The sequence below is a fragment of the Rhinolophus sinicus genome, linkage group LG10, assembly GCF_036562045.2.
Source record: "Rhinolophus sinicus isolate RSC01 linkage group LG10, ASM3656204v1, whole genome shotgun sequence".
Taxonomy (NCBI): Eukaryota; Metazoa; Chordata; class Mammalia; order Chiroptera; family Rhinolophidae; genus Rhinolophus; species Rhinolophus sinicus.
Genome location: NC_133759.1, coordinates 30,386,208 through 30,413,667, shown reverse-complemented (window position 1 = coordinate 30,413,667; position 27,460 = coordinate 30,386,208). Strand labels below are relative to the sequence as shown.

At 45.6% G+C, this 27,460-nt stretch overlaps 1 protein-coding gene across 7 annotated transcripts in view; it reads right to left on the bottom strand.

Annotated features, from left to right (window-relative positions):
• The window catches only part of COLQ (collagen like tail subunit of asymmetric acetylcholinesterase), a 59,293-nt gene extending 32,674 nt beyond the window's left edge, over positions 1-26,619 (bottom strand). Inside the window, exons 1-3 of one of the 7 annotated variants that reach the window (XM_074312820.1) lie at positions 25,125-25,251; positions 23,870-24,058; positions 23,141-23,235 (exon numbers count right to left, since the gene is read on the bottom strand). In XM_074312820.1, the coding sequence (XP_074168921.1) occupies positions 23,141-23,165 (25 nt within the window). In that variant the 5' untranslated portion in view covers positions 23,166-23,235; positions 23,870-24,058; positions 25,125-25,251. Of the gene's footprint in view, positions 1-778; positions 1,412-17,474; positions 18,074-23,140; positions 23,236-23,869; positions 24,059-25,124 lie in introns of those variants that run through there. The other 6 variants (XM_074312821.1, XM_074312822.1, XM_074312817.1 and 3 more) reach the window with 6 other exon arrangements.
• Positions 26,620-27,460: the final 841 nt, after the last annotated feature.

Here is a 27,460-nt window from a genome sequence, read left to right as displayed (position 1 = left end):
TTTCCCTGCCTTTTTGAGCAGGAGCCCAAGGAGAGGAGAGGTGAAGGGCACACACTCCATGGCTTCGCGGGTGCTTGGACCCTGAGTTGGACGGCTCAGCAACAGTCCAGTTCTCATCTTAACTGGGTGCAATGTGCCTGGTTTTCCTGGAGTCTCCTATTCCCGAGAAGGTTTCACCCTACAACTTTCCTTCGACCTCCACACATACCACACACACCTTGAAAAACAAATTCTGATCCTAAAAGTTGAAGATATTTGAACTTCTCTGAAAGAAGGATTTGCCGTCTTGCGATTTGCTTCTGAGCAGGCGTAGGGGGCAGGTGAGGACACAACCTATAAAGAAAACGATTTGGTGGGTAGATGCTACTGCCCCTGGGGTTCTGAGCCTCACGACCCAAGCCAGTCAGCCTGGAGAGTGATTGAGAACATCTCAGCCACCAATGCCAGGGGTGGCCCCAGACCACAGAACACGATATTATTCCAAAGCCAAGGGAGCAGCAGCTGCCAGCCTGCCACTCTGCAGTCAAGGTCACAAGAGGGGCACACACGAGTGCACACACAAGCGTGTATGCCAAGGCCCCTACCAACTCCACTGTCACACCTCTTTACATTGCGATTCCAACACTGGCCTAGAAGTTTAATATTCAAAGACTGCTGATCCTACAACAAGTCTGCTTTCCAAGAGTCCTTTTTTCCAAAACAATACACACACACACACACACACACACGCAAACTCATGTGCATACACGTCAGCATACACACACACTCACAAACTCACCCCAGCAGCAAGCTGAGTAACAGAGCAGTCCTGAGATGGTGAGCAGATGAGTGAGGCTGAGTGATGGGCCCGTCATTGTGGACAAGGCCCCGGGCGGACTGGCCAGGGAGCACAGGCTGCAGACAGGCTGGGATCCGTCACACCCCCGAGTGCTCCCAGCGCCTGGCCTGCTGGGCATTTGGGGTGGGAGTCAGCCAATCCCTGCTGCGGTGCTGCTCCTGCCCCAGATCCCAGGGGTCCAGAGGCCAGTCCTGAGCTGCCAGGAGCAGGGATGGGCAGGCAGCACACTGGCCTCTCTGGAGGCTGCACGTGGGGTGGCTTGGGAGAGGAGGAGTGCCCTCGGCTCAGGGGAGGAGGTGAGGCTGGAAGCCTGGGATCCTGATCGCCACTGCAAGCAGAGAGGAAGTGAGTGGAATCCATCAAACACGCTGCTTTCCATTCAGCTCAGAAACGGCCAGGACGGTACTGCTCCGGCTGGCCACAAAGTCCCCCCACTGCGACTGTCGGGGCGCCTGCCATCCTCTGCTCCAGGGCAGGTCTTTGTCGTCGGGGTCCCATGTCTGGCCAAGGTGCCACCACCAAGCTAAACTTAATTTTTTAAAAATTATACACACACACACACACACACACACACACACAAACACACACGCCGGGGATACTCCAAAAAAGTATACACATGACTTGTATTCATCTTTTGTTATTGATATATATTGAGTATTACATCATTTTTAATACAGTTTCTTCTTTTCTTAAAATGCATATACATTTTTTGGCTATATACATATATATATACATATATATATATATATATATATATATATATGTGTGTGTGTATATATATATATATATATATATGTATATATGTATATATATATATATATTTTTTTTTTTTTTTTTCTCCAAAAGGTCTGTGGGGTAAACCTCTTTAGATGAAGCCTGCTGTAAGTAATAAAGAGGCATATACCAGATACATGTGGAAATCTGTCTGATACTTTATAGGCATGCCCAATGCACAAGCATGCACACACACACACACACAATATTCCAGATCATAAAGACAGATTATTAGTGTTTAGCAATAACACAGTTGTTTTAACCAGCGTAGTAAAGACTATAAGTTATAGTAGGAGTCAGCAAGCTTTTTCTGGAAAGGACCAGATAGGAAATATTGTAGGATCTATGGGCCACATGGCTTTGTTGCAATGGGACTATGCCACAGTACATGAAAGCAGCCATTGACAATACATAAAGGAATGAGTGTGGCTGTGTTGCAATAAACTTCACTTACAAAAAAGGAGGCAAGCTGGATTTGGCCCACAGGTTGTAGTTTGCTGCCCCCTGAGCTACAGCCTTCCAAAGAAAGAATATTTCTTGTATTCATTCATTCATTTACTGTTTCATTCATTCAGAAACCCACACTGAGTACCAAATGTGTACTAGACACAATGACTAAATACAGTTTCTACCCTCAGAATATGTCCTTCGGGGTGGTGGAAAGAGGACGACCCCGGAGTCAAGCAAACTTGGGCTGGAATCCAAGTATGACAGTGAGGAAGTTATTCACTCTCTCTGAATCTCAGTCCCCTGATCTGTAAAGTGAGCAGGGTGAAACTCACGTTGCTCCTTTGTTATGAGAACTATAGCTAAGGCTTTTGGAGTTCCTGGCATAGAATAGGGGTTCTTCTATCAACATTTTCAAAGACAACTATTATACAAAGTGGTAAAAGAGAAGAGGCTAACATGCTGTGAGGGTGTCTGGAGGGATTTATAGAAGGAAGTGATGGGTACCATTTGGGGCAGGGAATACAAGTGAGAAATCAGGGAAATCTTCCTGGAAGAGATGGCATTTGAGCTAAGCTTTGAAAGCAGAGGAGACCTGCTGGTACCAAGATGGGAGGAGTGAGGGTTGAAAGGGTTAGGCTGTGTTCTTTTCCTGGGGTACTTCCCTCTATTCTCAGAAACAGAGAGTCTAAGACATCATAGAAAGCAGCACAGAGGGCATAGAGTGCTCAGTTCTAAATCCCAGACAGTTGCAGAAATGTCATTGGCATCACATTTTCTCAAATTCCCCATGCTGACTCCTATGCCTGCAGCTCTTCATTTCTTAAATTTTATTTCAAATTCCTTGGAGATGGAAGTTTTGCAACTTTTAGCACCAAAGCATTTATTTTTTACCATTCAGCATCAAACTTTTCCTTAAAAGATTTATACAAGTAAAACCACTCAACTATGTTTCATTATCGTAAAAATGAAGGCGACTGGACTAGATGATCTCTGATGTCCTGTCCAACCCTGCAGGTGCTCAAATCTCTATTTTGAACCTAATGACTCAGGCTCATGAATGTCTCTTTCTGTCTCTCTTTTCTATGTTTCTCTCCTTCTGCAACTCTCTTTCCTATCTCAGTCTCATTTTCTCTGTCTCCCTATCTCTAACTTTGTCTCACTCTCTGACTCTGTCTCTAGAAGGACTAACAGTTGAATTTCCTTAAGTCAAATGCCTGGGTATATGCTCCGTGACTGTTAACTGCCTCTCAGCCAGGAGTGCCAGCCTGGGATTAGGAATCCTGGTCTCCATCCCTGGTGTGGCCAGAAAATTGCTGTGTGCCCTTAGACAACTCGCTTCCCCACTGGGCCTCGGTTTTCTGAAATGTAAAATGGTAGCGTTAGACAAGATGAGCTCTAAGCCCTTTCCAGCTCTGGCTTGCACCAGGGGCTATGACTCCTGAGACACAAATGGTCCTTCATCAGGGCCTGAACAGGGATGGAGGATCACTCTCCCCCCTTCTCCTCTGGAGGGCAATCCGTGCACTTGGAGCAGAGGCCTGCTGAGCTCCCTCAGGTTCCCTGGCCCAAGCACCAGCTTACCACAGCAGAGCTGCCTGCAGAATCTAATTTATAATAAAAGTTTCCGGGACCTTCCTGCAGCTGTCAGCAGGTGTCATATTCACAGTATTTTGTCTTAATTGCAGCTCTGGGATTTATCAACAAGTCCAGAAGACCAGTTCTGGAATACCGCCTCCCTGGGCACTGTTCCAGAAGCTCCTGTCCCCATTGTTGGCACAGAGGAAAAACGGACTCAGAGAAGCCAAGTCACCTGGGTCAGACCACATAGCGAGTACAGCACTGGGGTCAGAGTTCAAAGGGAATAGTGCACACAGCCCTGTGAGAAGGTGCTTTTCTGGTGGCCATCTTGCCCGGCTCTCGCTCCAATCACTCCCACCCCTCCTGCTGTTCTTTCTCACAGCTTTTGGGAGCAGCATGCTTTCCCTCAGACCTGGACCTGTCCTGACAGGAGGCTCTCTCCAGTCCTAATTCCCAACCATTGACTTTACGTCACAGGACCTCCTCAGTTGAGGCTAAACTGGGAAAGCCAGTACTCCCCCCAAATGTGTGCTCCCCCTTTCCACAGGCCAGATCTATCCCTGAGAAGTGGCTGTACTTGCCAACCCCCACTGCGGTGAGAATAGCTGGGGGCATGTAACTCTTCTTTCCAATGGTGCTGCCTGGATGCAGAGGCCTGAGCCCTGGGAGATGGTGGAGCCACAGATGGAAAAGGGGCCCACACCCCGGAATGCCAACATGGAAGTGGGCTGCCCCCAACCAGGGACTCTGGACTGTTGGGGGAGCAGAAAATAAATTTTTATTAGATGAAGTCACTAACCCAGTAGTGAGATGCCAACTATGGGAAACATCCATTGGCATTCGCTATCCTCCGACCCCCACAGCAACCCCACAAGGTCCGGAGTAGCACTGTTATCTTCATTTTCATACAAGGCTCCAAGATTTAGAGACGTCCCTAAAGTCATACACAGCCAGTAGGTAGTAGGCTAGGACTGAGTCTAGATGTCTGACCCTGGAGACTTCTGGAGATTTCGTTACCGGCATTAAGTGGTGACCTCCCACCCCCATGTCCCCATCAGCCAGAGACAATGAGCAGGGGACCTCAGAAAAAGATGTCAGGTGTCGTCTCAGCCAGTTTGGGCTGGTGAAGTTTACCAACACCTACCCTGTTTCCCCGAAAATAAGACCTAGCCGGACAATCAGCTCTAATGCGTCTTTTGGAGCAAAAATTAATGTAAGACCCAGTCTTATTTTACTGTAAGACCGGGTCTTATATAAGATCAGGTATAATATAATATAATAAATATAATATAATATAATATAATATAATATAATATAATATAATATAATATAATATAATATAATATAATATAATATAATATAATAATATACCAGGTCTTATTACATAATATAATACCGGGTCTTATATTAATTTTTGCTCCAAAAGACGCATTAGAGCTGACTGTCCGGCAGGTCTTATTTTCAGGGACACACGGTAGCTGTGTCCTCCCATGGCCTTCCCTGTGAGTATCCATTGTGTCTCTCTGTGTCCAAATTTCCTCTTCTTATAAGGACACCGGTCAGATTGGATTAGGGCCCAACCTTACAGCCTCATTTAACCTTATCACCTTTTTAAAGGCCTATCTCCAAACACAGTCACATTCTGAGGTACTGGGGGTAGGGCTTCCACTTATTAATTTTGGGGGACATGCAATTTGGCCCATAACAGTGGGCATCCTGGTGCTCCCTGAACAATTCTTTCCACTTTTTTTTTTAATGTTTGAAAATTTTCATAACAAAACAGAATAATTTTAAGTAGGCAACAGAGAGCCAGAAGATACCTTCACAAGGGTGAGGATTGGGGGTGGGTCGGTCCAACACCCGCCCTGGCACATAGCCGAGAGCCCCTGGGACTGCACAGAGCTGGGGCACCAGCGCTGCCGGGAGGAGCCTGCAGCCACTCATCAGGAGACCCTGAGCAAGCAATTGAATCTCCACGACGCAAGAAGGACGTTCTCCTCTGCCCTTAGAGAGATGCCTTGAGGCGCAAAAGTCTGCCCTAGCTGCAAGGATAAAGGAAAAGCATCCCATATTGGTCATCATTTTACAGCAAGTCATATATCAACAGTGACTCCTTTGGTTATGCACAGATTTAAGGAGACAAAGCCATCCCTCTTTCCTCCCACAAGGGAAATTTTTGGACCTTATCTAGAGGAAGGCATCTGCTCTTGTGAGTTCAACTTCTAATTTGACCAAATGGCACATGGTAAATAGAGAGGAAGGAGGAGACAATGTTATTAGGAGCCAAGGGAACATCAAGAAGCCGCCCCAAGGCTGGCTGCGTCTTGGCTCTGAATTTGATTACAGCGACCAGCATAAATCAGCGAGCGCTATTAAATCTTTTGCTATGGCTTGACAGGAGAGGCCAAGATTCTAGAGTTATTCAGGAGATCTGGCCGTAAGTCAGAGACAAAATCGTCCAGCTGCATGGGGCCCAAAGGGTGGGTTATTTCCAATACCCTCTGACAACTGGGGCTGAGTGGAAAGACCCTGTGTTTCCAATCATTACATTTCCACACCTTCATTTTTCCATGGTGATATCTTAGCTCTGTGGACACTTGTGATTCGAAACCATGTAGCTCACTTAACCCTTTCCCTAGAGCCCCCTATTCCGGCCCCACCACCTCTAGTATTTGCTGTCTGAGGGTCCACAGCAGGTGGGGAGGAGGGAGCAGGGTCCCTGGGAGCCCTTGGCTGCCCAGTGGCACAGACAGACATTTCTACACATCGGTCTCACGGAGTCACTCAAATCCCTGAATTCCAGAAAGTGGGGGCCTCAGGCTGACCCTCTTGACCTCAAATGAGCAATAGAGCTTCTCAAGTGAACAAACAGGAGAGATGAACCTTGGGCTTTTTGCAGCACTATAACTGTACGATTCTACCATTCTGGAAATTCTCTGAGATCTCAATTCCCATCACTAATTTGGGCCTAACAGACTTTTAAAGAGAGTGCTCCAGATGAGAAGCGCTGTTTTGTATGTGTTTATAGGACTTTGTTTGATTGTTTAGAATAAGTAATACATTTATGTTATTCAAAATTCAAAAATGTATAAGGTATACACGAAAACTCTCCCACGCCTGTTCCAGTTCCAGTTATTTATTCTTAATTGCTTGGTCTCCTGTGTATACTTCCGTGACTATTCTATGCATACAGAGCAAACAGGTAGGTCAATAATTTCCCCTCTTACTCAAAGGATTACTTGCAATATAATACTGTACAGATAGTCCTTCTCAGTTTCTTTATCGTATTTCTAAGCGATCACTCTGTGTAACTACATAAAATGCATCCACGTTTCTTCCAAGGGCTACATAATATTCCTTCACTTGGAAGAACCATGATTTATTCATCCTGGCCCCTACTGATGTGCTTTTGGATGATTTGCAAACATTTAAATCCTAATTCACTTGTAATTTATTCTGGTGGAAGGTGTAAGTTTGTTTGTTTGCTTGTTTTCCAGAAGACATTTTACCTGTGACCTAAAGCAGACCAAAAAATAAAACCCAAAACATTACCTTTGTGTAGCTTGCAGACATCAACCATCACAATATTCAGTAACATGTACTGAACACGTAACATGTGCTAAGCACTGGCTTACAGGAGGCTTCAGCCTTGTTAACATTTTCTCTAGTTGACAGATCAGTAAACTGACGCTCAAAGATGTGCCCAGATAAGTGGCGGGGTTGTGACTTGGACCCAGACCAGTTGTCTCCGTATCGTAATTGCTCTGCTGTCATGTAAACGCCAACTACTTGTGAATCCAAGACCCCATAATGGTGATGTACATTGCTCCTCACTTCATATTTCATCTGTGCTATTTTAATGTCACAAATAGACTATGTGATACTTGAGTTAGTCTGTCTTACGAATCTTCTTATTCAATATAATAGTTAGTATATAGTAGGAGGTGCAATAACTATTGGTCATTTGATTGATGGGAAGTATATCAAAAGTGACATAGCTTAAGCAATAATCGTAATTAATTTAGAGACAGGGTGACAGATTTATACATGGTAGTAATAATAATAATATGAACAAATTTTAATGGATGTTATTGTCTCATGTAGAAAATAAAAAGGAGCAAAGTGCAAAGTGGCAGAAGACGGGTGCATGGCCAGAAAACCGAGCATCTTTGCCAAATCAACCACCATCTGTGGGCATTCCATTGAAAATTTCATATTTAATCACCTTCCTCTGATTGCCCGGGAGGACCCACCCTGGCAGACCTGGTGACTTGGCATCTGCTGTCCATTTTTGAATGGGCAAGACTGTCATTCTATACAACACAGATGCTGTGTGGACAGAGGGACCCATTCTCCTGATGTGGATGAATCGGATGAGGGGAGCAGCTGGTTTTACCAGCTAGGTTGCTCACAGGCCTGCACAGTTTCCAAAGGGTGGACACTTTCAGGACTGCATTGCCTGGGAGGGTTTCCCAGTCAGCTCACCCCTGTCTGGGGACATGAGACGCTGTCTCCCTCACAGCAGCAGGGAGCGCTGCCTATGGGGGAACTTGCCCATCAGTCGGCCTTTCTGCTGAGGACTCAGCACACTGCTGTTTTCCTCAGGTGTGTGAGCCTGTGCTTTCCCAGGGGTGAAGGCCCAGTGTCACCCCTCAAGGCACAATAGCTCCTCAGTACACAGTCCACTAGCTCAGAGCTAGGCCCTCCCATGCTTTCTCCTTTGATCCTCACAATAACTCCTACAATTACCATCTATTAATTTTATACCCCCCTTTTCCAGATGTGGAAAACTGAGGCTCTGACATTTAAGGTCCTACGAAGCAGGGCTTCTCAGCCAGACCTCCGATTCCACAGCCCACACCCTGCGATCTCCCCTGCTCAGCCTTGGGTTTTTGATGGAAACTCTGAATTCTGAAGCTGGGTTTTCAGCACGGTGAGCAAATTGCCCCCGCCACAGAATAAGAGCAGGTGGGATTAGAGGAAAAGTGAAGCATCCCAGGAGGAGGCAAGTGGCCTGGACTCCAAATCTCTCACCACCATTTCACACGATGCTGCAACCAGTAACTGAGGGCTTATGTTCCAGGCGCAGCACAAAGCTCTGTATCTATTAGCTTGTTGAATCCTCACTGCCATCTGATGAAGATATTCTTATTATCCCCATTCTACAGAGGTGGAAACTGCAGTGTTAAGAAATGACACCAAGTCCATGTGGCCAAGATCATTCAGCTAGTGGATCAGAGAGATTTTACTCAAGGGCAGAGCTGTCTGAACGAGAATCCCACGCCTTTCACTCTCACATCATGGGTACGTGGGTGCCACTGCTCAGAAGAGAAACCTGTGCCAACGCCCTTTCTTTGTGTAGGCGCTAATTCTGTAAAGTAGCAAGCAACGTGTTAGCCACAACGTCAGAGAAAGTCTATGGCTGAAAGGATCTTTGAAATCTGGTCCATTCCTGCATTTTACAGATGAGGAAACTGAGTCTCACAGAGAGCGAATGACTTGTCCAACACACACGTGTATCCTAGCAGCTACCGGCAGTTCCAGAGAAATAACCCAAGTGCCCTGAATTTTACCTCAGTGCCTTAGCACGGTGCCACAATACCTCTCAGAGACCATTAGTAAACAGGCAAATTGTGAAACCCACTGACTAGTCAGTGTCCGCACACCACCTTCTAGCTGGGCCTGAACAGGAGAACCTTAGTGCCAATCACCATGGCAGCCAAGGCGACGCACGTCAGGCAGCTGTAGTCTTATGTTCAGGGCTGCCCAGCAGAGAAAGTGCAGGCGAAGCAGTTGACTCAGATAATTGAAGAAAAACAAAGAAAAGAAACCATTTACCTCAGACCTCAACTTGGGAAAAACATTTCCAGGGCCCGCCTGTCCAGACAGCCATCTCGGCCTTCCACTCCTCACGTTCTATGGGCGGACACGGAGAGGGAAGGAGCGTGTCGCCCAAACCCACACCGCTCCCTCAGCATGCTGCTGCTCCCTGGACACAGAGAACATTGGTCTGTTCCACCATTTACTTTCTCTACCATGACCTTGTCTGACACAGCTCTCAGAAAGACGAACAAGAGGGGAAAGGGTTGTTGTCCTCACTTGGTGGCCCCCTAAATCCTAAACACTAATCTCAGCAGTGGAGACTTTGGTTTCTGGATGACCACAGAGAATTTGGAAGCCTTTTGGGGGCTCTCCCTGTAGGGATGATTTCTGTTCGGGCACAAAGGGGCAACCCTGTTTCAAGCCTCAACAATACTGGCCTACCTCACAGGCCCCTCACACCGCGGACAAGTTCAAACACTTGAACAAACCCAGTCACAGGAAAGTAAGAAAGCCCCAGTCGGGCAGGTAGGTCTCTACAGGTAGAATGGCCATCATCACCCCATTCCCTCCAATCCTGGGTCCCCAAGAAGCCCCAGGCCAGATCTGAGCCTCCTGGAAGGTTCCTCCTGAAGCACGTGTCCCAATAGAGAACTACCAGCTGCAGCAGGAAAGCTCCTGGGGCTTTCTCCAGACTTCTCAGAAAGATACCAAGAGGGTGAGGTGTGCGGCACCACAGGACGAGTGGGGGAAAGGAACGGAGAAGCCTGTTCAACTTGCACTCGTATTTCTTTCTTTTCTCTCTTGTTTCAGACCCCAGCTGGTTTACAGTGCAAAGCCCTTAGCAGCCACGAGGCCTCTCCTTCAGCTGTCACATCTCCTAACACACAGTCACGTTTGTGCTTATGTTGGTTGCCGTGGAGACATAAGTGCAGGTTTGAATGGAGCTGAATGCTCCTGGGCTGGGAGATGGACTAGGGCCAGGTGTATTTTTAAAGCCATGGGGGAAAGCCAGCCACCACGAGAAGAGATTCCTTCCCTGGTCTACATGTCCCTACTTTAGGGACTGATTCACAAATGCAAAATGAATAAAAGCTGAGCCCCTTTTTTTGCCTTAACTTGTCGTATATTTTAAGCAAAGTTATTGTTTGGGTTGTATTTGGGACTTTTGCCTTTTGACACAACTGCATCTTAGGGGCAATTATGTCCTCTTGGCATGGGTACAGACACTGTGAGGTTCTGGAAAAAAATGATAGAAAGGGTTTATATATCATACACCAGAAATTATTTTACGTACTTTATGTTCACAATTAGGCCCCTTAATCTTTGAAACCAATCTGTGAGTTAAAGCCTACTTTTAGCCCCATTTTATAGATGGGGAAACTGAGGTACAGAGTGGGTGATTTGCCTGCCCAACATCACAAAGCGAAGGGAAATACAAGACTTGAACCCAGGCTGTGTGGTACCAGATGCCCAACTCCTGACCACTAGGCTATTCTGCCTCTGCAATGATTTGGGGGTCACAAAGTTCTGATTGGGAATTTTGGCCCTGGCACTGTGTGACCTCAGGCAAGTGACTGCACCTCTCTGAACATTAGTTTCCTCTTTGGTAAAATCGAGGCGAGGGGGGAGTAGGGTAGTAATGGCTTGTGAAATTGTTTTGACAATTAGAAGTCATATTCTTAAAAAGAGTCTAGCAAACAGAAAGGGCTCAGTGCAGGGCAGGCAGCTTTCTTCGTGCTAATGGGGCTCCCAGAGCAACCGGATCCCAGCTCCTGTATCAGAGCAGGGGGTGCTGAGCGTAACTGCCACTGCCCAGAAATGGCAGGTGGGGCAGGCAGGCGACTGTGTGAGGGCCAGCAGAACCACAGCTGCTCTTGGCAAGTATCTGTGGCAGATGCTGTCTCTTCCCTGCCCATATCCCTGAGTGTTCATGAGGCCCTATGGGCTTCCAGCTCCTGCCACAGGCACCTGTGCTTATGCCACAGGGCTTCTCCAGCCATGGGGATTGCTCGGGCAAGCATGTCCCCAAGAGCTGGTGGGTAAATATCCCAGTGCCCCGTCTCCCGGAGCTCCCCAGGAATCTGTTCAGGAATCCCCCTGGTATTGACTGCCTGCCCTTCCCTGTCTTGCTTTCCCAAGCCCTACTGGGATCACCTCTCAAATCAAGTACTTGTACCCAAATGAAGACTGTTTATACACCTGTACCTTTGATTCTGATGTCCCTTAAAAAAGCACTTAGGGAACACTTTCCCAGTGGAAAAGGTAACTGTGATAAACTGAATGATGGCCCCCAAAGAGGTCCAGATCCTAACTCCTGGAATCTATCAATGTTACCTTATATGCAGGTGTAATTAAACTAAAAAGTTAAAGTGATTATCTTTAACTTTTGGGGTGATTATCTGGATGGACCCTAAATGTAATCACAAGTGTCTTTATAAGAAAGAAGCAGAGGAAGATGTGACACAGAAGAAAGCAATGTGACCACTGAGTGGCCATGGGAAACTAATACAGGAACTCAGAGAGGCAAACGTGACCAGTGGTTCTCAGAATGTGCTCTGTGGCCCAGCAGCGTCAGCACCACCTGGGAGCTTAGAAATGCAAACTCCTGGGCCCCGCTCCAGACCTACTGGATCAGAAACTCTGGGGGTGGGACCCAGCAGTCTGTGTTTTAACAAACCTTTTAGGTGGTTCTGATGCTGGCTGACCCTGGTTGGACATTAGAATCACCTAGACAGTATTAACACTCTCAGTACCTGACGAAATGCCCCAGCGATGCTGATTTATTGAGTCTGTTTAGCCTGGACACTGGGCTTCTGTAAAGCATCTCATTCTAGAGCTGCACTGTTTCTGTATGGTGTGGCAGCAATGGTTGTGGATCTGAGGACAGTAGGCTTGCATGTGGTGAATGGCAGTGTGGGGGCTCGGCCCTGGATATCTGCAGGGAAAGCCTCCCACCTCTCACACCCACCTCTCTCTGTGTCTGAGCTGGAGATGAATCTACTGCTTTATTCGCAGGATGGGATGGGGAGAAGTGGCAAAGATGGGACCCCTGGAGAGCCCTCTCATTTAAGAACCCTCACTGATTATATTATCTAGAGGAAATATGGGGGGCTAAATCGGAGGAGATGGCTGGGAAGTGCATTATGGAACATTAAACAACAGCTGATCAACATCAGACAGAAATAAATGGCCCATAATCCACTGCCAAAAACATGACTGGTTCCCAAGTGGGGGCCTGGCTGGCTTCCAGTCAGGGGAGCACAGAGCCAGACATCAGGTCCTATAGGACACAAAACGCCTTCTATGGGTCATATCCCACCAGCCAACTGGAGAAGATTCCGGCACCCAGACAGAATTCATATTCTTCCATGTGACTCACTCCACAGGACTGGTTTTGGGTCTTCTCACCCCCTGTCTCTGCGAACTTGACCCAAACATCACCTGAAGAGCTCCTGCCTGCCTGAGAAATCCTGTATTGGAAGAGGGAAGCCACATGTGTCTGTTTGGGTATAGGGTAGGTGGGTTCCCAATGCCTGAAGGGCATATCTGTGAAGTGGTAGTCTCTGACCCCAGGAAGGCCTCATGCCCCCAAATACCGCGGTTGAAGCTCATCTTACTAGAGGATACTCTGGCTTAGAATTTTTACCCGTTAAAACACAAATACCTTCAAAGGAAAGATAAACCAGTCTCCTGGCAAGTCATGCACACTTTAGTATAGTCACCTCTAATCTTTTGCTAAGAGGTTGGGCATTGCTATCCTAAGGAGAAGGTAGGAGGGAATGGAGAAGAAAGAACCCAGTAATGACTATGTATGGTGCCAGGTGGGTACTAGACTTATTGGGGTGGTCACTTTGTAAGTTACATAGATGTCTAATCAGTATGTTGTACATATGAAACTAATATAATATTGTATGTCAACTGTAATTGAAAAATAAAATAAAAATTTTAAAAGAATCTAGAGTTGAGTTTTCAGAGGATAGAAGGGTAGCCTACGGGAATTTAACAGCTAATATCATTATTTAGCCATGGTCATAAGTAGGTTTGGTCTACATTGGTAAAAGCCCCAGACTTAGATTCAGAGGGCAGGATTCCAGTTTCCAGCTTTCCCACCTATCAGCTGTGTGATCTTGGGCAAGTCACTTAACCTCTCTGAACCTCTATTTCCTCATCTGCAAAGTGGGAGTGATGCCACATCCATCCCAGAGATGCTATGAGAATTACATAAATTGAAGTGTGTGGAAGGTCTGCCTGCCTATAAATATTATTGTCCTTGGGTCTGTGCCAGCACATACTAGAAATTGTACAACTACTGAGCTACATCTGTGAATGGATGTTGGAGCTGAGTCAATCCATAGACCCATAGTGAGCCCAGCCAGTACCAGCCAAACCCAGGCTTGATCAGCTGACCCTTAGTTGACCTACAGACACATGAACGTCAATAATAAGTGACTGTTGTTTAAGCCATTGAGTGTGACTGGTTTATTCCCCAGCGATGGTTAAAACAATATACCCGAGTTAGGATTCCTGACGTTTACAATTTTAGGGCCACGTTCAATAGAAATTATTCTAAAATATACATGACACTTATCTGTCTTCTTAAGCAAAGTAAGCACAATTCCGTCTTTGTCATAGTGAGAGCCAGGTAATGTGCTCTAGGTCAGTGATGCCCCCAGGGGTTAAATACAGAACCGAGGTTCCAGAAATAATTCCAGTCTACTATTCTTTTTGATCTCAGCACTATTCCCTAATTCTTTATTATTTTTCTTGTAATCCATTTTACCAGCTGTCTTTTTTTGTTGTTGTCATTGTGTATATCTTAAGCCTCAGTGCACCGAACCTCTTCCCCCCTCCCCCCCGCAAACTAATGTGCTATTGCTCATTCACTACGCTTCAAGAAACCTGCTATCTAAGCCTGTTAGAATGGCGTCCAAAGTAAGAGGTAATAGGCTTGGAGTCAGGGCCTGAGGTTGTTTTCTGTGTATCAGATGCATGTGCTTTAGTGCTCAGATTTCTGTCATCACTTTTGGCCTCTTGGATGCTTTCTTGCTCCCTTCCTGGTTCTCCTCTGGGACCCGGCAGTGGAGGTTGCCAGGTAACGAGCATCTGATCCAGATAGCTGGTGCAGTGTCTGGCGTTGTTGGAATACTGTCTTTCTTGGCGAGTGTGAAGGTAAGAAGCAGCCTACACACCTTCTTCCATCCATCACAGCCCTTTTCTGGAGAACTGGGCCTGTGCTGCTTGTATTTCAGCAGTGAGGGACCATGTGTTCCCCCAGTGCCTCTGGGCAGCCTCCTACTTGTCTCTGTGTCCCCGTGTAGCACTTGGTACAGTGCCAGGCATGCAGTAGGCATTCACTAAGGCATGGTGGGTGGAATGAAAAGATCTTCCTGGTGGCCCTTTTTTCCATGTGCACAGGGCTTGTCTTCTTCAGAAGACCAAAAATCTACCAGCTTCTGAACAGAGACTATTTCACATCCAATTGTTGGAAAATATTTTCAAAGGAATAAAGTTCTCCTGTGTCAAGGAAAAGTTACCATTTCAGAACATAAGTTTATTTGTGAACTGTGCTGTCAGGAAACCGTGGCCACGAAATGAAGCAGACAAAGCCCAGTGACTCTATAGAAGAAAGTAGATATTTTTTGTTCTGTTGAGCTGTCACTTTAGTGATTCCCCCCTAGCTCTACCCCATTGTTTTACCAAATGTCTGAAGAATATGATCCCAACCAGAAGGTCTGGACCTAGCAATTCATGAGGAAGAGCCTATGGGCTAGCTATTCTACGTCCCCACGTCCCCCCACTCCAGGGGCTGACCCCAACACTATATCAAGGACCTCCCCTGCCTGGGCAGATTGGGTTTGGCCAACTGCCAAGAGGTGACCGAATTGGAGAAGACAGAGGTTGGAGTATTTCTTCTCCCCTTTCTGGGGTCCCTCTGTGATCCCAGGCCCTGCCCAGGGGTCCCTCCTCCAAGGCCTCAGATCTACCTGGGATGCACTTCCCCATTTCCTCTTCTGCGCAGGGGAGGTAAAAAGCCTCCTGGGGCTGCTAATTTCTCAACGTTTCTTTTTTGGTTCTCTTAACCCCACCCACACCTCTGAAAGCGATCCCTTCGTTCAAGTCTGTTCATCAGAACCATCAGAGTTGCTTCTTTCTCCTACTGTTAACCTGACTGGTACCATCTCTACCAAGTCTCACCTGAGAACTGTCTAAGCTGTGCCAGGGTTCTCTCTAGGGCAAGAAGTTCAAAGCAAATCAGAGGCTCTTTTTCCTCTGGCTTTCAGAACTCATTAGCCATTTTGGCTCTGTCTAAATTAAGTGATACAAAATGATGGCGAACCATAATGTACAGATGAGAAAAGTATTTACTCCTTCATTTACCATGTGCCAGGCACTGTGCTGACCCTGGGGATACAGTGAAAAGGAACAAGATAGACACAATCCCTGCCCACACGGTGCTGACAGTCTCACACCAACGATCTCCGGGAAGTCAGAGAGCCCATCAGAGGCAGGGATAGAACCAGAGGACTGAGTTTCCTTAAGGCCTGGGCCTCCAACAGATTCTCAAAGGAATCTATGGCCCAAACACAGTTACGAACCACCAAGTTAGACCAAATTAACTATGAAGCTTCCCCCTCAAATAGGGCAATAATGACCCACTCATTCCCAGAAGAAGCCTAGCGGTCTCAACTTGAATTTGTGGGGGGCATGTTGGCACCTTCCCCCCCCTCCCGTGGTGGTGCAACCACCCACCTTTCCTGCCCCCTGCCTACCACCCATGAGTCTCCACAAGCCCCATTCCCCCTCCTTCAGTTACTCACACATTTATATTTAGCCCCATGCCCTTCTCTTAGTCTTTGCCTCAGGGCCCACAAACACTGACAGCACCTCTCCTTGCTCAGCGGTTTTTATGAATGGACAGGGGTTGGGAGCTAGACTCAGAGACATGCCCCCTCTGAGAGCCCGTGTTTCCAGCAAAGGCAGTGAGTGAAATTTCTGCCTCAGTTAACGTATTGATGAGATTCACGTAGGAGCACGTGACTAAAACTGCCATTTCTGGGGAGAGCCAGGGGTGACTGAGGTGATCTGAGGGGGGCGTGAGGAGACAGGCAGCAAAGCCTGGGGTCTGTGTGCCTCCCTCACGCCCTCCGGAAACATTGGCATTTCCTCAGAAAGGTTGAAATAGGCCATGCTGGTAATCTAATACTTCCCCTGTTCTTGGTCAGACAGGACATGGGCAACAGCCCGGTGCCCTCAGAAAAGGTGACCAGGCTGGCAGAAAAAGCCCCCTTCCCTCCATCTCCCAGTGCTATACCTGGCAGACACCCAGCTCCAGGCCTGGCAGTCACTCTGGAGGCCCCTCCACCTCCCCCCAGAAAGCTCCCTTTACCCAGGGCCTCCCGCTTCCTCAGCTGAGGCTGAAGAGAAGTCCAGTGAGAAAGCACAACATGAAAGCAGACAGGGCTGGAGAAACGGAAGACCTAGTCCTGAGGCTGCATGGTGGCCCCTTAGCCCCCCAGAGAATCAACAGGAGTCCCTTTTCATTCGATGGGATGGTCCCGGCAGGCGGCTGACACCACCTGAGCTAGGGCAGAGGCGGGTCTACTCCACAACACCCCCTTTGAGTCAAGCCCCCTTCAGAAGGCGTCACGGATATATTTATAGAAATAATCTGGGACTCACTTCTCTCTCACTTGCCTTCCACTCCATCTCTTCTTTTAAGCTCCCCACAATCCCCAAGCAAAATGAAATCAGGCAGCAAATGAGAAGTGGGGGGAGACCCTTTTCTTAAAGGGTGTGTGGCTTTGAGCAGCCAGGTCGGGGCTGTTTGGAACAAGGACAGAAGGGGCTTCCAAGACTAGCTCGGGTGACAGGAAGCTGCCCCGGGTGGCCATCTCCTTTCCAGCCTCCCTCCACCAAGAGTAGAATGGGAACAATATCAGGACATGTTGCAAAACAATCTTCCCTCCTCCCCCAACAGATGGAAGAGAGGAAAGTTGTGGTCATCATTTACCTGCCGAAATTGGGAGGACACTATTGATGAAAGTAGGCTGAGACACCACAAAGCGGAAGAAAAGCTGAAGATAAACTCCCAAAGTCGTTGGATTCAGGACAACCATGCTGGCTGGGGTCTGGAAAGTGTCAAGTTCTCAGCAGCCTTGCCTCCAGGTTGCCGTGGAGCCTTGCTTATCTCTGCTTTTGTCTTCCTAGCGGCTGTTTGCTTTCTCTCTCTCTCTCTCTCTCTCTCTCTCTCTCTCTCTCTCTCTCTCTCTCCCTCTCTCTCCCTCTCTCTCTCTCCTCTTCCCGTGCCTTTACCAAGAAAGAATGCCAACCATTTCCCATTAAACCTTCTCCGTACTACACAGGGTTATATTTATCTCAAGCACTGTATCAAATGCCCACATTAAAATTAAGATGTCAGAATTTTCTTTTTTGGAGACTGAGGTAAGTGGTTATTGAAGAAGTGACGAAAAGGCAGCCAAATCTCAATGCTCACTAGAAGCTGTCCTTAAGGGCAGACAGATTTCCGAATCGATTATCCACCAGCATCTACCTGATCGGAACTGAGATCTCCTGCAGCGTCACAGAATCAGCTCTTCGGATTCAAACTGAATTTATGTGGAGACAGATCCTTCTGTGATAAATTCAGTCTGTGACATTTTTCACCTATGGGGTGATGAATGTATAGTTGACGTTGGATTTGTTTTCTTTAATCATTCAGTAAAGAGGGAGGTAATATATTTTCAAAAACAGCTCTTTCTATGAAAGAGTGTTTATTCTCTCTCCAGAAGCTGCAAACTTTTTCCCGTGCAAAGCAAAATAAATGAAAAGAGTCAACAGATTGGAAAGTAAACTATAATTGGAGAAATAGCATCATGGACTTCATCTTTGGCCAGACAAAATTCTCCAAATAAAAATCATTGCATCCTTAAATGAATACCTCTTTCGAGTTTAGAAAGCCTGTTATAGAGATGCTTCGATTACTAAAATGATTAAAATAGGAGCCGGCCCCGGGGCTCAGGTGGTTAAAGCTCCATGCTCCTAACTGCGAAGGCTGCGGGTTTGATTCCCACATGGGCCAGTGGGCTCTCAACCACAAGGTTGCCGGTTCGATTCCTCGACTCCCGCAAGGGATGGTGGGCTGCGCCCCCTGCAACTAGAAAACGGCAACTGGACCTGGAGCTGAGCTGCGCCCTCCACAACTAAGACTGAAAGGACAACAACTTGACTTGGAAAAAAGTCCTGGAAGTACACACTGTTCCCCAATAAAGTCCTGTTCCCCTTCCCCAATAAAATCTAAAAAAAAAGAAAAAAAAAAAAGAAGAAGAATCCACAGAGTGGTCCATTCTGCTTTAATTTACATGACATACTCCCAGTGCCTCAGAAATGGTTTGGTAATTACTGGACTCTGGGGTCCAGTAACTGACCCTCATTCTGGGGGAAGGTGGAGGCGGGTGAAGGCATAATACAAGGCAACACTCCACACCTCTAGCACCGGATGCGCTTGACTTCCAGCTCTGCTGTGACAGTGGACAAACTGATCTTTCTAACCCTCAGTTTTCCCATCATAAAATGGAAGCATGTTCCCTTTAAAGGTTTGTTGAAAAGGTTACATAAGGGAACATGAGATGATTCATACATGAATTAAAATTTAAGACAGCAAAAATGAAACCCAGGGAGCCATGATATAGATGGGGTACAAAGATGGCCAGCAAAAACCTCTCCCATCCCTGTACGCACACGCCGCTCTTCCCAACAGAGGTGGAATCTATTTCCCCTCTAGTTGAATGTAGGCTGGCCTTGTGACTAGTTTTGACTAATACAATGTGGCTAAAGTGACACTATACCCTTAACAGGCCTGGCAGCTTCTGCTTTTGCCTTTTCTTGGAAGCCAACTGCCACATAAAAAAAGTCTAGACTATTGAATAGACCACAGGAAAGAGGAAGCAGCCAGCCCCCCAAATAGCTGACCATCTCAGATGAGGCATTAGACATGAGAGTGATGCCAATTTGGATCATCTACACTCAACGGGGTCTCCAGATGATGGCAGTCACAGAAGTGACCCCAGGTAAGACCAGCTAAGGAACTGCCAAGATGAACCTAGCCCAGATTACAGATTCATGAGCAAATAAAATGGCTGTTGTTTCTGCCTTCAGTGTCCTGAAGCCACAGGATGATGAGATGTTTTCTTATGCAGCAATGGCTAACTGATACAAAATTTATAAGAAAAGCTTTTGAAAGCATAAAGCATATACTTGGCGCACATTCATAATTAACAGGACAACTTAAAGAGGAGGCACGCCCATTAGTTGCTCTCAAAATGTGGAACGGAAATTTCTGTGATTGTTGGCTAAACCCAACCAGGAAATTCTAAGGCTTGCTCTTGTTAGCTCTTGAAACCTACAGCCCCAGCACTGGGGTGTTGGCGGCTTGGAGAAAGGTGTAGTCTACCTGGGAGGAAGGTAACTTTTGAGTAACTTGGTGCCAAAATCTGAACTTTCACCGTCCAGCTCAGATTCCTCTTCTGAGTAGCCAGCGTGATTTAGTCCTTCTCTCCGCATACAGATTTCACCACTGACCGTGACGTTGGAACAAATTATATCAGTATGTCCTGCTTGTGACACCTGCTGGGATTGTGTTTGAACTGCTTCTAAGCCACCTTGCACTGCTATTTAACCTGTGTTAACGTCCCTGAAGATGGGGTGCCTGTGCTATAGCTCTGTGTACCCTCATGACCCCCAGGACTGTCCCCGTCACCTAATAATAGAACTTCAACAATGTGAGTTCAATTTGATTGAATCACACCAAATCACAAAATAAAAGAAAGTAGGAAAAGTGTCATAACTTGATGTTCCAGCCACAATGAGCAACTTGCATTTCCCAGAACCCCTTTGTGCCTTTGCACATGTAACTGGCTGGCACAGGCCTGGTACAAGGGAGAGCTTTGATGAGTATGCTGAGAAAGTGAGGGTCTGTGGACAGACTGCCCCCCTGAGCTGAGGCCTGCATAAGGGATGCTGAACGTACACATTCAGGCCACTGGGGGGCGAGTCACTGCTGACGCAAGTTACTACAGGAATCTCTACCCTTTCCGGAGGCTCCGGCACAGAGGTATTTATAAGGCCCCAATACTTATTAAACAGTTTTTTTGTAAATTTCCATTTCCCAAGTACCATGCATTTTATAAGCCTGTTTCTTATGAGGTGACCCTAAGTGACTGAGGCAGAAATTATCACCTTTTCTTCAAACCCTTTTGGAAGGACTCTTAATCTTTCAAAATCCAATAACACAGGCTATTAGAATTTTCCAGAAGGAAACTATTGGAGATTTGTAAAAGGCTTACACCAATAAATCTAGTCAAAGTTAGAGCCTTCCTGCTCAGGCCTTGTAGGTGGGAGTGTATACTAAAGAATAATCCGGCGGTATCCATCAACGCTTAACATGCACGTGCCATTTCTCGGCGGTTTAGGTGCAAGGATGCTCATGACAGCCTCAGATTTGAAACAGCCTGACGCTCAATGAATATGAGATTGGTTGAATTAATCACAAAACCTCCATTCAATCAAACATTACACAGTCATGACAAAAAATAAGGCAGTCTCTGCAACAAATGATACTAGAAAAATGGATCTTTCATATGCAAAGCAAACGAAAATGAAGCTTAACCATTACCTTGCCCCATACATAAAAATTAGCTCAAAGTAGATCATAGACCTAAATGTAAGAGCTAAAACGATTAAACTTCAAGAAGAAAACAGGACAAAATCATAGTGGCTTTGGATGAGGCAAAGATTTCTCTTTTTAAACTAAAAAAGTTTTCAATAAAAATTTCACATATTTAAGGTGCACAACATGATGTTTTGATATACATATACATTGTGAAATGATTACTACAGTCAAGCTAATTAACATACCCATACTTCATATAGTTAACCTTTTTTTGCAGTGAGAACACTGAAAAACGAATCTAGAAAATTTCAAGTATACAATCCTGTATTAACTATAGCCACCATGCTGTACATCAAATCTCTAGAACTTACCATCCTACAAAACTTAAACTTTGTACCCTTTAGCAATATCTTTCCATTTTCCTTAACCCCCTACCCGTGGGTAACCATCATTTTACTCTGTTTCTATGACAAAATACTTCTTTTTTTTTTTCTTAACTAAGACCCAAAAAAGCACAAACCATAAAAAATGTTAAATTGGACTTCACCAAACATTTAAAACTTCTGCTGTTCAAAAGACAATGTTAAATTGAAAAACCAAGCCAAAGACTGGGAGAAAATATTTGCAAAACATATATGATAAAGGACTTGTATTCAGAATATATAAAGAACTTTTACAACTCAATAATAATAAAACAAACAACCCATTTGAAAGAACTGGGCCAAAGGAGTGAATAGATACTTCACTAAAGCAGACACATGAATGGCAAATAAGCACAGGAAAAGAGGCGCAACATCATTAGTCATTAGGAAAATGCAAATTAAAACCATGGTGTAATACCACTACATACTACTTGAATGCCTATAATTTAAAAGACTGACAATTCCAAGTGTTAAAACCAGAAACAACCCAAATGGCCATCAACTGCTGCATGGATAAACAAATTGTGTACAGGGCAACACTACTTAGCAGTAAAATGAACTACCAAAATCAGAAACATGGATGAATCTCAAATGCATTAGGCTGAGGCCAACACAAAAGGCTACGTACTGAATAATTCCATTTATATGGGATTCTGGAAAAGGCAAAATTATAGGGATAGAAAACAACAGGTCAGTGGTTACAGGGATTAGGGCTGTGACAAGAGATTTGACTGGAAAGGCACCTTTTGGTGGTGACAAGTGTGTCCTGGATTTTGGTTGGATTGCTTGTTTGTCTACTTTGTCCAAACTCATCAAACTGTAGTCTTACAAAGGGTGAGTTTTATTTTACATAAATTTTCCCTTAATAAACTTGACTTTAAAAAAATAAGAAAAAGATATTTCATGTTTATACACTGACCTGGAAGGTTGTCCATGGAATACTGTTGAGTGAAATCGGAAAGTTGCAGTGCCTCTAACCAAATATATGAACAAACGAACAAATCTACTTACCAATTATTCACATGTGCAAAGAGAAAGACCTAGAACAATGTACACTACATGCTTGGGGATGGAAGTACGTGCGATGAGGGAGAAACAAGGAAAACTTTCCTTTTCAACCTTATACACATTTGTATTATTGGAAATGTTTACAACGAGCATTATTTAATTTGTAATTTAAACATAAAAGGATTTTGAAAAATCAAATCAAATTCTTGCAACCTTAGGAGTAAAGAAGAAGGAAGAAAGGGAGAAAGGCATCTTTCCTGCACGTTGGTCCAACAAGTTCCTGCCGACATGCTGAGAAGGGCACACAGACCGGCTTGGGTTGGTTGGCTTTGGCAGAGAACAGAGCTCTGAGCCTGGTCTTTCTGGCCCAGAATTAACCATGATTCAGTTATGAAGCTGCAGGAGCAAGAGGGAGACAACACTGGGCAGCTGAGAAGCCCTGGGAAAGCCCCTCCTTGCAGCTCCCTGTCAACTCAAGCTTAAATCAGAGCCAGGAGTGATGGAGCCTGGCAAAGCAAAGGAAAGATTCATCAGGGAACCAGAAGAACTAATAAGTCTAATGAGACTAATCAGACTCACCCAGACACTGAGCCTGCAGTTCCATCTCCAGGGCAGGGAGCTCGGTTGTCCTCACTTTTAAGAATGAGATTTGCACTGGGCTGGCCTTGAGCCACCTGGATGCAATCACAATATGACAATAACTTACCCAATACAGTGTTTCCCAAACTGCTGGAGGTGTACCCATTCTAAGAGATACTGTGTTTTTTAAGAAGCAGAGGAGTTCACCTACACTGAGAACCGCTGCCTGTTTTATGTAAATTATATTAGACATTTACAATACATATTAGCATACCAAAGACACTGGGAACTCCTGCAGTAAAGAAACCCATTTTCTTTGCTTTTACTCCTCCTATAACTATTTGACCCCCAAACACAAAATAATAATTCCTATTACATATTTTTCCTTTTTTTCCTCATCTATGTCTTATTCAATAAACATGTGGTGTCCTAAATAATAATTACGTAGAGCTTTATGTTTTATAAAATCCTTTTTATTGTTTTGTTGTTGTTGTTTGGTGTTCACAAGGGAGGCACTGGAACTAGATTTAAAATTCCCATTTTACACATGAGAAAACTGAGGGTTGTGTGAGATTCTGGGGACAGCAACAGAGATTGAGGTCATTGTCTGGCAGGCAGAGGGATTGCTAGCAAGCCTGAATCTGAATGACACACGAAGCCAGATGCCAACAGTGCTCCCCGGCCCCAGGGCTAGATGGGCTCCCTAAGAAGAAATCAATCAACATTTACCTAAACCTGGACTCAGAAATGCTGTAAGTCCAAGAATCGTTCAGCTCTGAAAATGCAAAACCATACTCTTTGAAGGGAGATAGGAAAGTCCCAGCTTTTATGACAGGAAGTCAGGGAGGGTTGGAGACTTCAGAGGAGATCCCACAATGGTTTACGACAACTGAGGATCGATGGTTCTTGAGCTGAAACCTGCAGGAAGACAAAACATCCTGAATCTTGAGCAAAGCCAGTTTCCTGACATTACTTATATCAAGAATCATAGAAATAAATGAGCTCCAAATAATTGTTAGGTCACCAAAGGGCATACCAAATCTCAGCCCCACTCTCACAGGTGGGGTGATGGGTTTGCCCCAGATTTCCTCTAGTGTGAACCCAGAAAACTTAGTTGACATTCACTTCATTCTCTTCTAGCCAGTCCAAATGCATGTTCCTAGTTTACTGTTTACTGTTGGTACTTACCACGTGTTCATTGCAAAATTTTATTCTGATATATTTATTAGCAGAACAGTACTACTGCCTCCCCCTTACCTCAGCCTCACCCCCCACCCTGTCACCCCCACCATCATTCCACCTGGAGACAATGGTCTCTCTTGGATTGGATGGGATGGGGTGAGGAGGAAAGCCCCATCTCACAACTAGATTAGGCCTAAGGTAAAGACAAGGCATCGTTTTCAAAGCGTGGATCTAGTCTCTCAGGGCCGAAGGTGGAGATCAAGGGCACGTAGCTGTGTGGTTTGGCGAGGCCCTAGCACAGGCCCATTCCTGACACACCGACAGGACAGAGCTGACCAAGACTGAAGGAAAGAGTGGGAAAGGGGCCCTGCCCTTGCCGCGTCTGACTATGCATATTCCCATCCCGCCGTGGGAAGGGAGGTTGCGGACAATATGAGCAATGATTGGGTGCTGCTGAGGAGTATTTTAGATTCACAGGCTTTAAGAAACAGCCTAAGAGATGGAGAACACACACAGGCTCTTGCAGCCCCAGCTGCTTTGGGGTCTGTAAGTCCTGTAACCAGGAGCATCTCCCATCCTGCAGGCTGTGGGGGAACAAACCTATGCCAACCCAAGGCCTCAGTATGTTCTGTATTTAACCCATCCTTAAGGTCTTAAAGAACTTTAAAAATACCACAGGGAAAGGCTTATCCATACACACCCACACAATCTGGGATAAGGGGAACAGGTGATTTTTTTTTTTTTTTTTGAGAACTAGCGCGATAAGAAGTTTCCATTCACTTATCATATATTATGTGATTACCTGTCCCCTTATATACAGTTAGTGAATGTAACTGCAATGTTTTCAAAATGCACGGCTCCTCAGGAAGTGGATGGATGAGGCCACATGTGTCTTCTGGAAGTGGATGAATGAGGCTACCCTGGGGAAGTAGAAACAGAAAAAACATGATTCAGGAAGGTGAGAGAGAGGTCAGAGGAGTCATTCATTCATTATTCATTCATTCATTCAACAAATAATTAATGAGTTCCTATTATGCCCCAGGCAAAGATCTAGAGTTGGGGATTCAGTGTGAAACGAATGTACAAAATTTCTTGCCTTCAGGAATTTATATTCTAGCGGGGGTGTCTCAAAACAGACAAGAAGCATATATAATAATCCAGGGGCATTCAGTGTAATGCAGAACAAGGGAGAGATGTAATTAATCAGGAGCCTCCATGAAGGATGGAAAAGGTAAGAGATGAAGAAGAGATGAGTTCTGACTGTAGTGCTCAGCGGGGATTCATGGAAGAGTATAAGGCAATTCTGACCTTAAGGGAAGACCCTAACACCAACTATTCATTACACATGTGTGATGCTTGTACATATGTTATTTCTTGAAAACCTCACAGCAACTCTGTGAGGTAGATGTTACTATATCTATGTTACAGATACAGAAATAGAAGCTGATAAAAGCAGGTTAGATAATCTTCCCAAGGCCACAGAGCTAGAATGCAAAGCTGGCCGCATACCCTGAAGCCTGTGTTCTTTATACCACATTACCCAGCCCCAGGTCCAGATGTAGAAGGGAATGATTAGAGAGGCAGGTGAGGGAACCAGTCCTGGCCCAAGGCACAGAGTACGCATGACCACGGCCCTTCGGGGGCCATTGGCAGGGCTTCTTGGCCAGAGTTGTCAGAAGGAAATACAATGAGCTGAGCTAAGACGGACACGGACTATTATATATGCTTCTCACCTGTCTTGAGGAGGGTGGGACAGAGGACAGAGCTGGGTGAGCAGCCCTTAGAAAGCCTCCTACCCACGTGACAGGAGAAAATCAGGTAGCCCCAGCCAGGGGGCTGATCTTTAAGGTACAATGACCCTGCCATGAGCAAAATGGCCCTATGAATGTCCTGGGTCCTCACCAATCAGACAGATAACTCTTCTTTTAGAAGGCATGGGGACATGGATTTAGAAGGGTAGAAGTGTGGGACAAGGGTCTCCTCTTCAACAGTATGGATTTGACATATGAACTCTAAAACACCTTATACAATGCCTTGCTACGTGGTAGGAGCAATTAAACTATTCAAAAATAAGAATACTTACGTTTGTGTATGTGTGCATGCACTAACATAAATACAGCTCCAGTCTGTGCTTTCAACCTTGGAATATAGTTATTTAGGTGTGTGTTTAATTTCTCTGAGTAGATTATTATTAACTCATTGAGCATGAGGCCCATGACTGCTCCATCTCTTTATTTCCCAAAGTGTCAAATCTGATACACAGTAGGTCTTCAATGAGTGTTGAATGAATTAATGAATTGGTTTGTATGGGACATGCAAGATAGATAAACTACATTGCAATACATCCAAAACTTTAAGAGTAGTTCAGCCTGGGTCAAAATTCCCTTTGCAAACTATCAGAGGAGACCTGCCACTTGCCAAGGGAACCGTAAGTTTGCTGCTGCAGAGGCCATAGCTTTAAATGAAGTGACACATGGTAGGCATCTTGCACCAAGTTTGGGCTATAAATGTGAGGTTCCAGAGCTGCCTGTGCGAGCTGGTAGGTGGGTCAGTGCCTTGGCTCCCACCTGTCTCCCCGAGGCTCTTTGCTACATTTGTGCCAGGCACTTTCCACTTCAAGCGTACCACCACCTGGTCTGGAACAAAAGGACCAGCTTTGCCCAGCCTTGGCTTCAGGAAGTGCAATATCAACGACCCCTTGAAAATAGTCTTCAGAGGGAAAAACACTAACATACGCTCAATACAGTCTGTGATTGGCTGTCTGGAAAAATGCATTAGCCCAGTGTGTTCATTTGCTAGGGCTGCATAACAAAATACCACAGATTGGGTAGCTTAAACAACAAATGTATTTTCTCACGTTCTAGAAGCTAGAAGTCAAAGATCAAGGTGTTCATAGGTTTGGTTTCCTCTGAGGCCTCTCTCCTTGGCTTGCAGATGGTCACCTTCTCGTTGTGTCCTCACATGGTCTTTCCTCTGTGCACACACCCCTGTTGTCTGTGTTCAAATTTCCTCTTTCTATAAGGACACTAGTCGGATTGGATTAGGACCCACCCATCAGACCTCATTTAAACTTAGTCACTTCTTTCAAGGCCTCATCTCTAAATACAGTCACATGCTAAGGCAGGGGGTGTTAGAGCT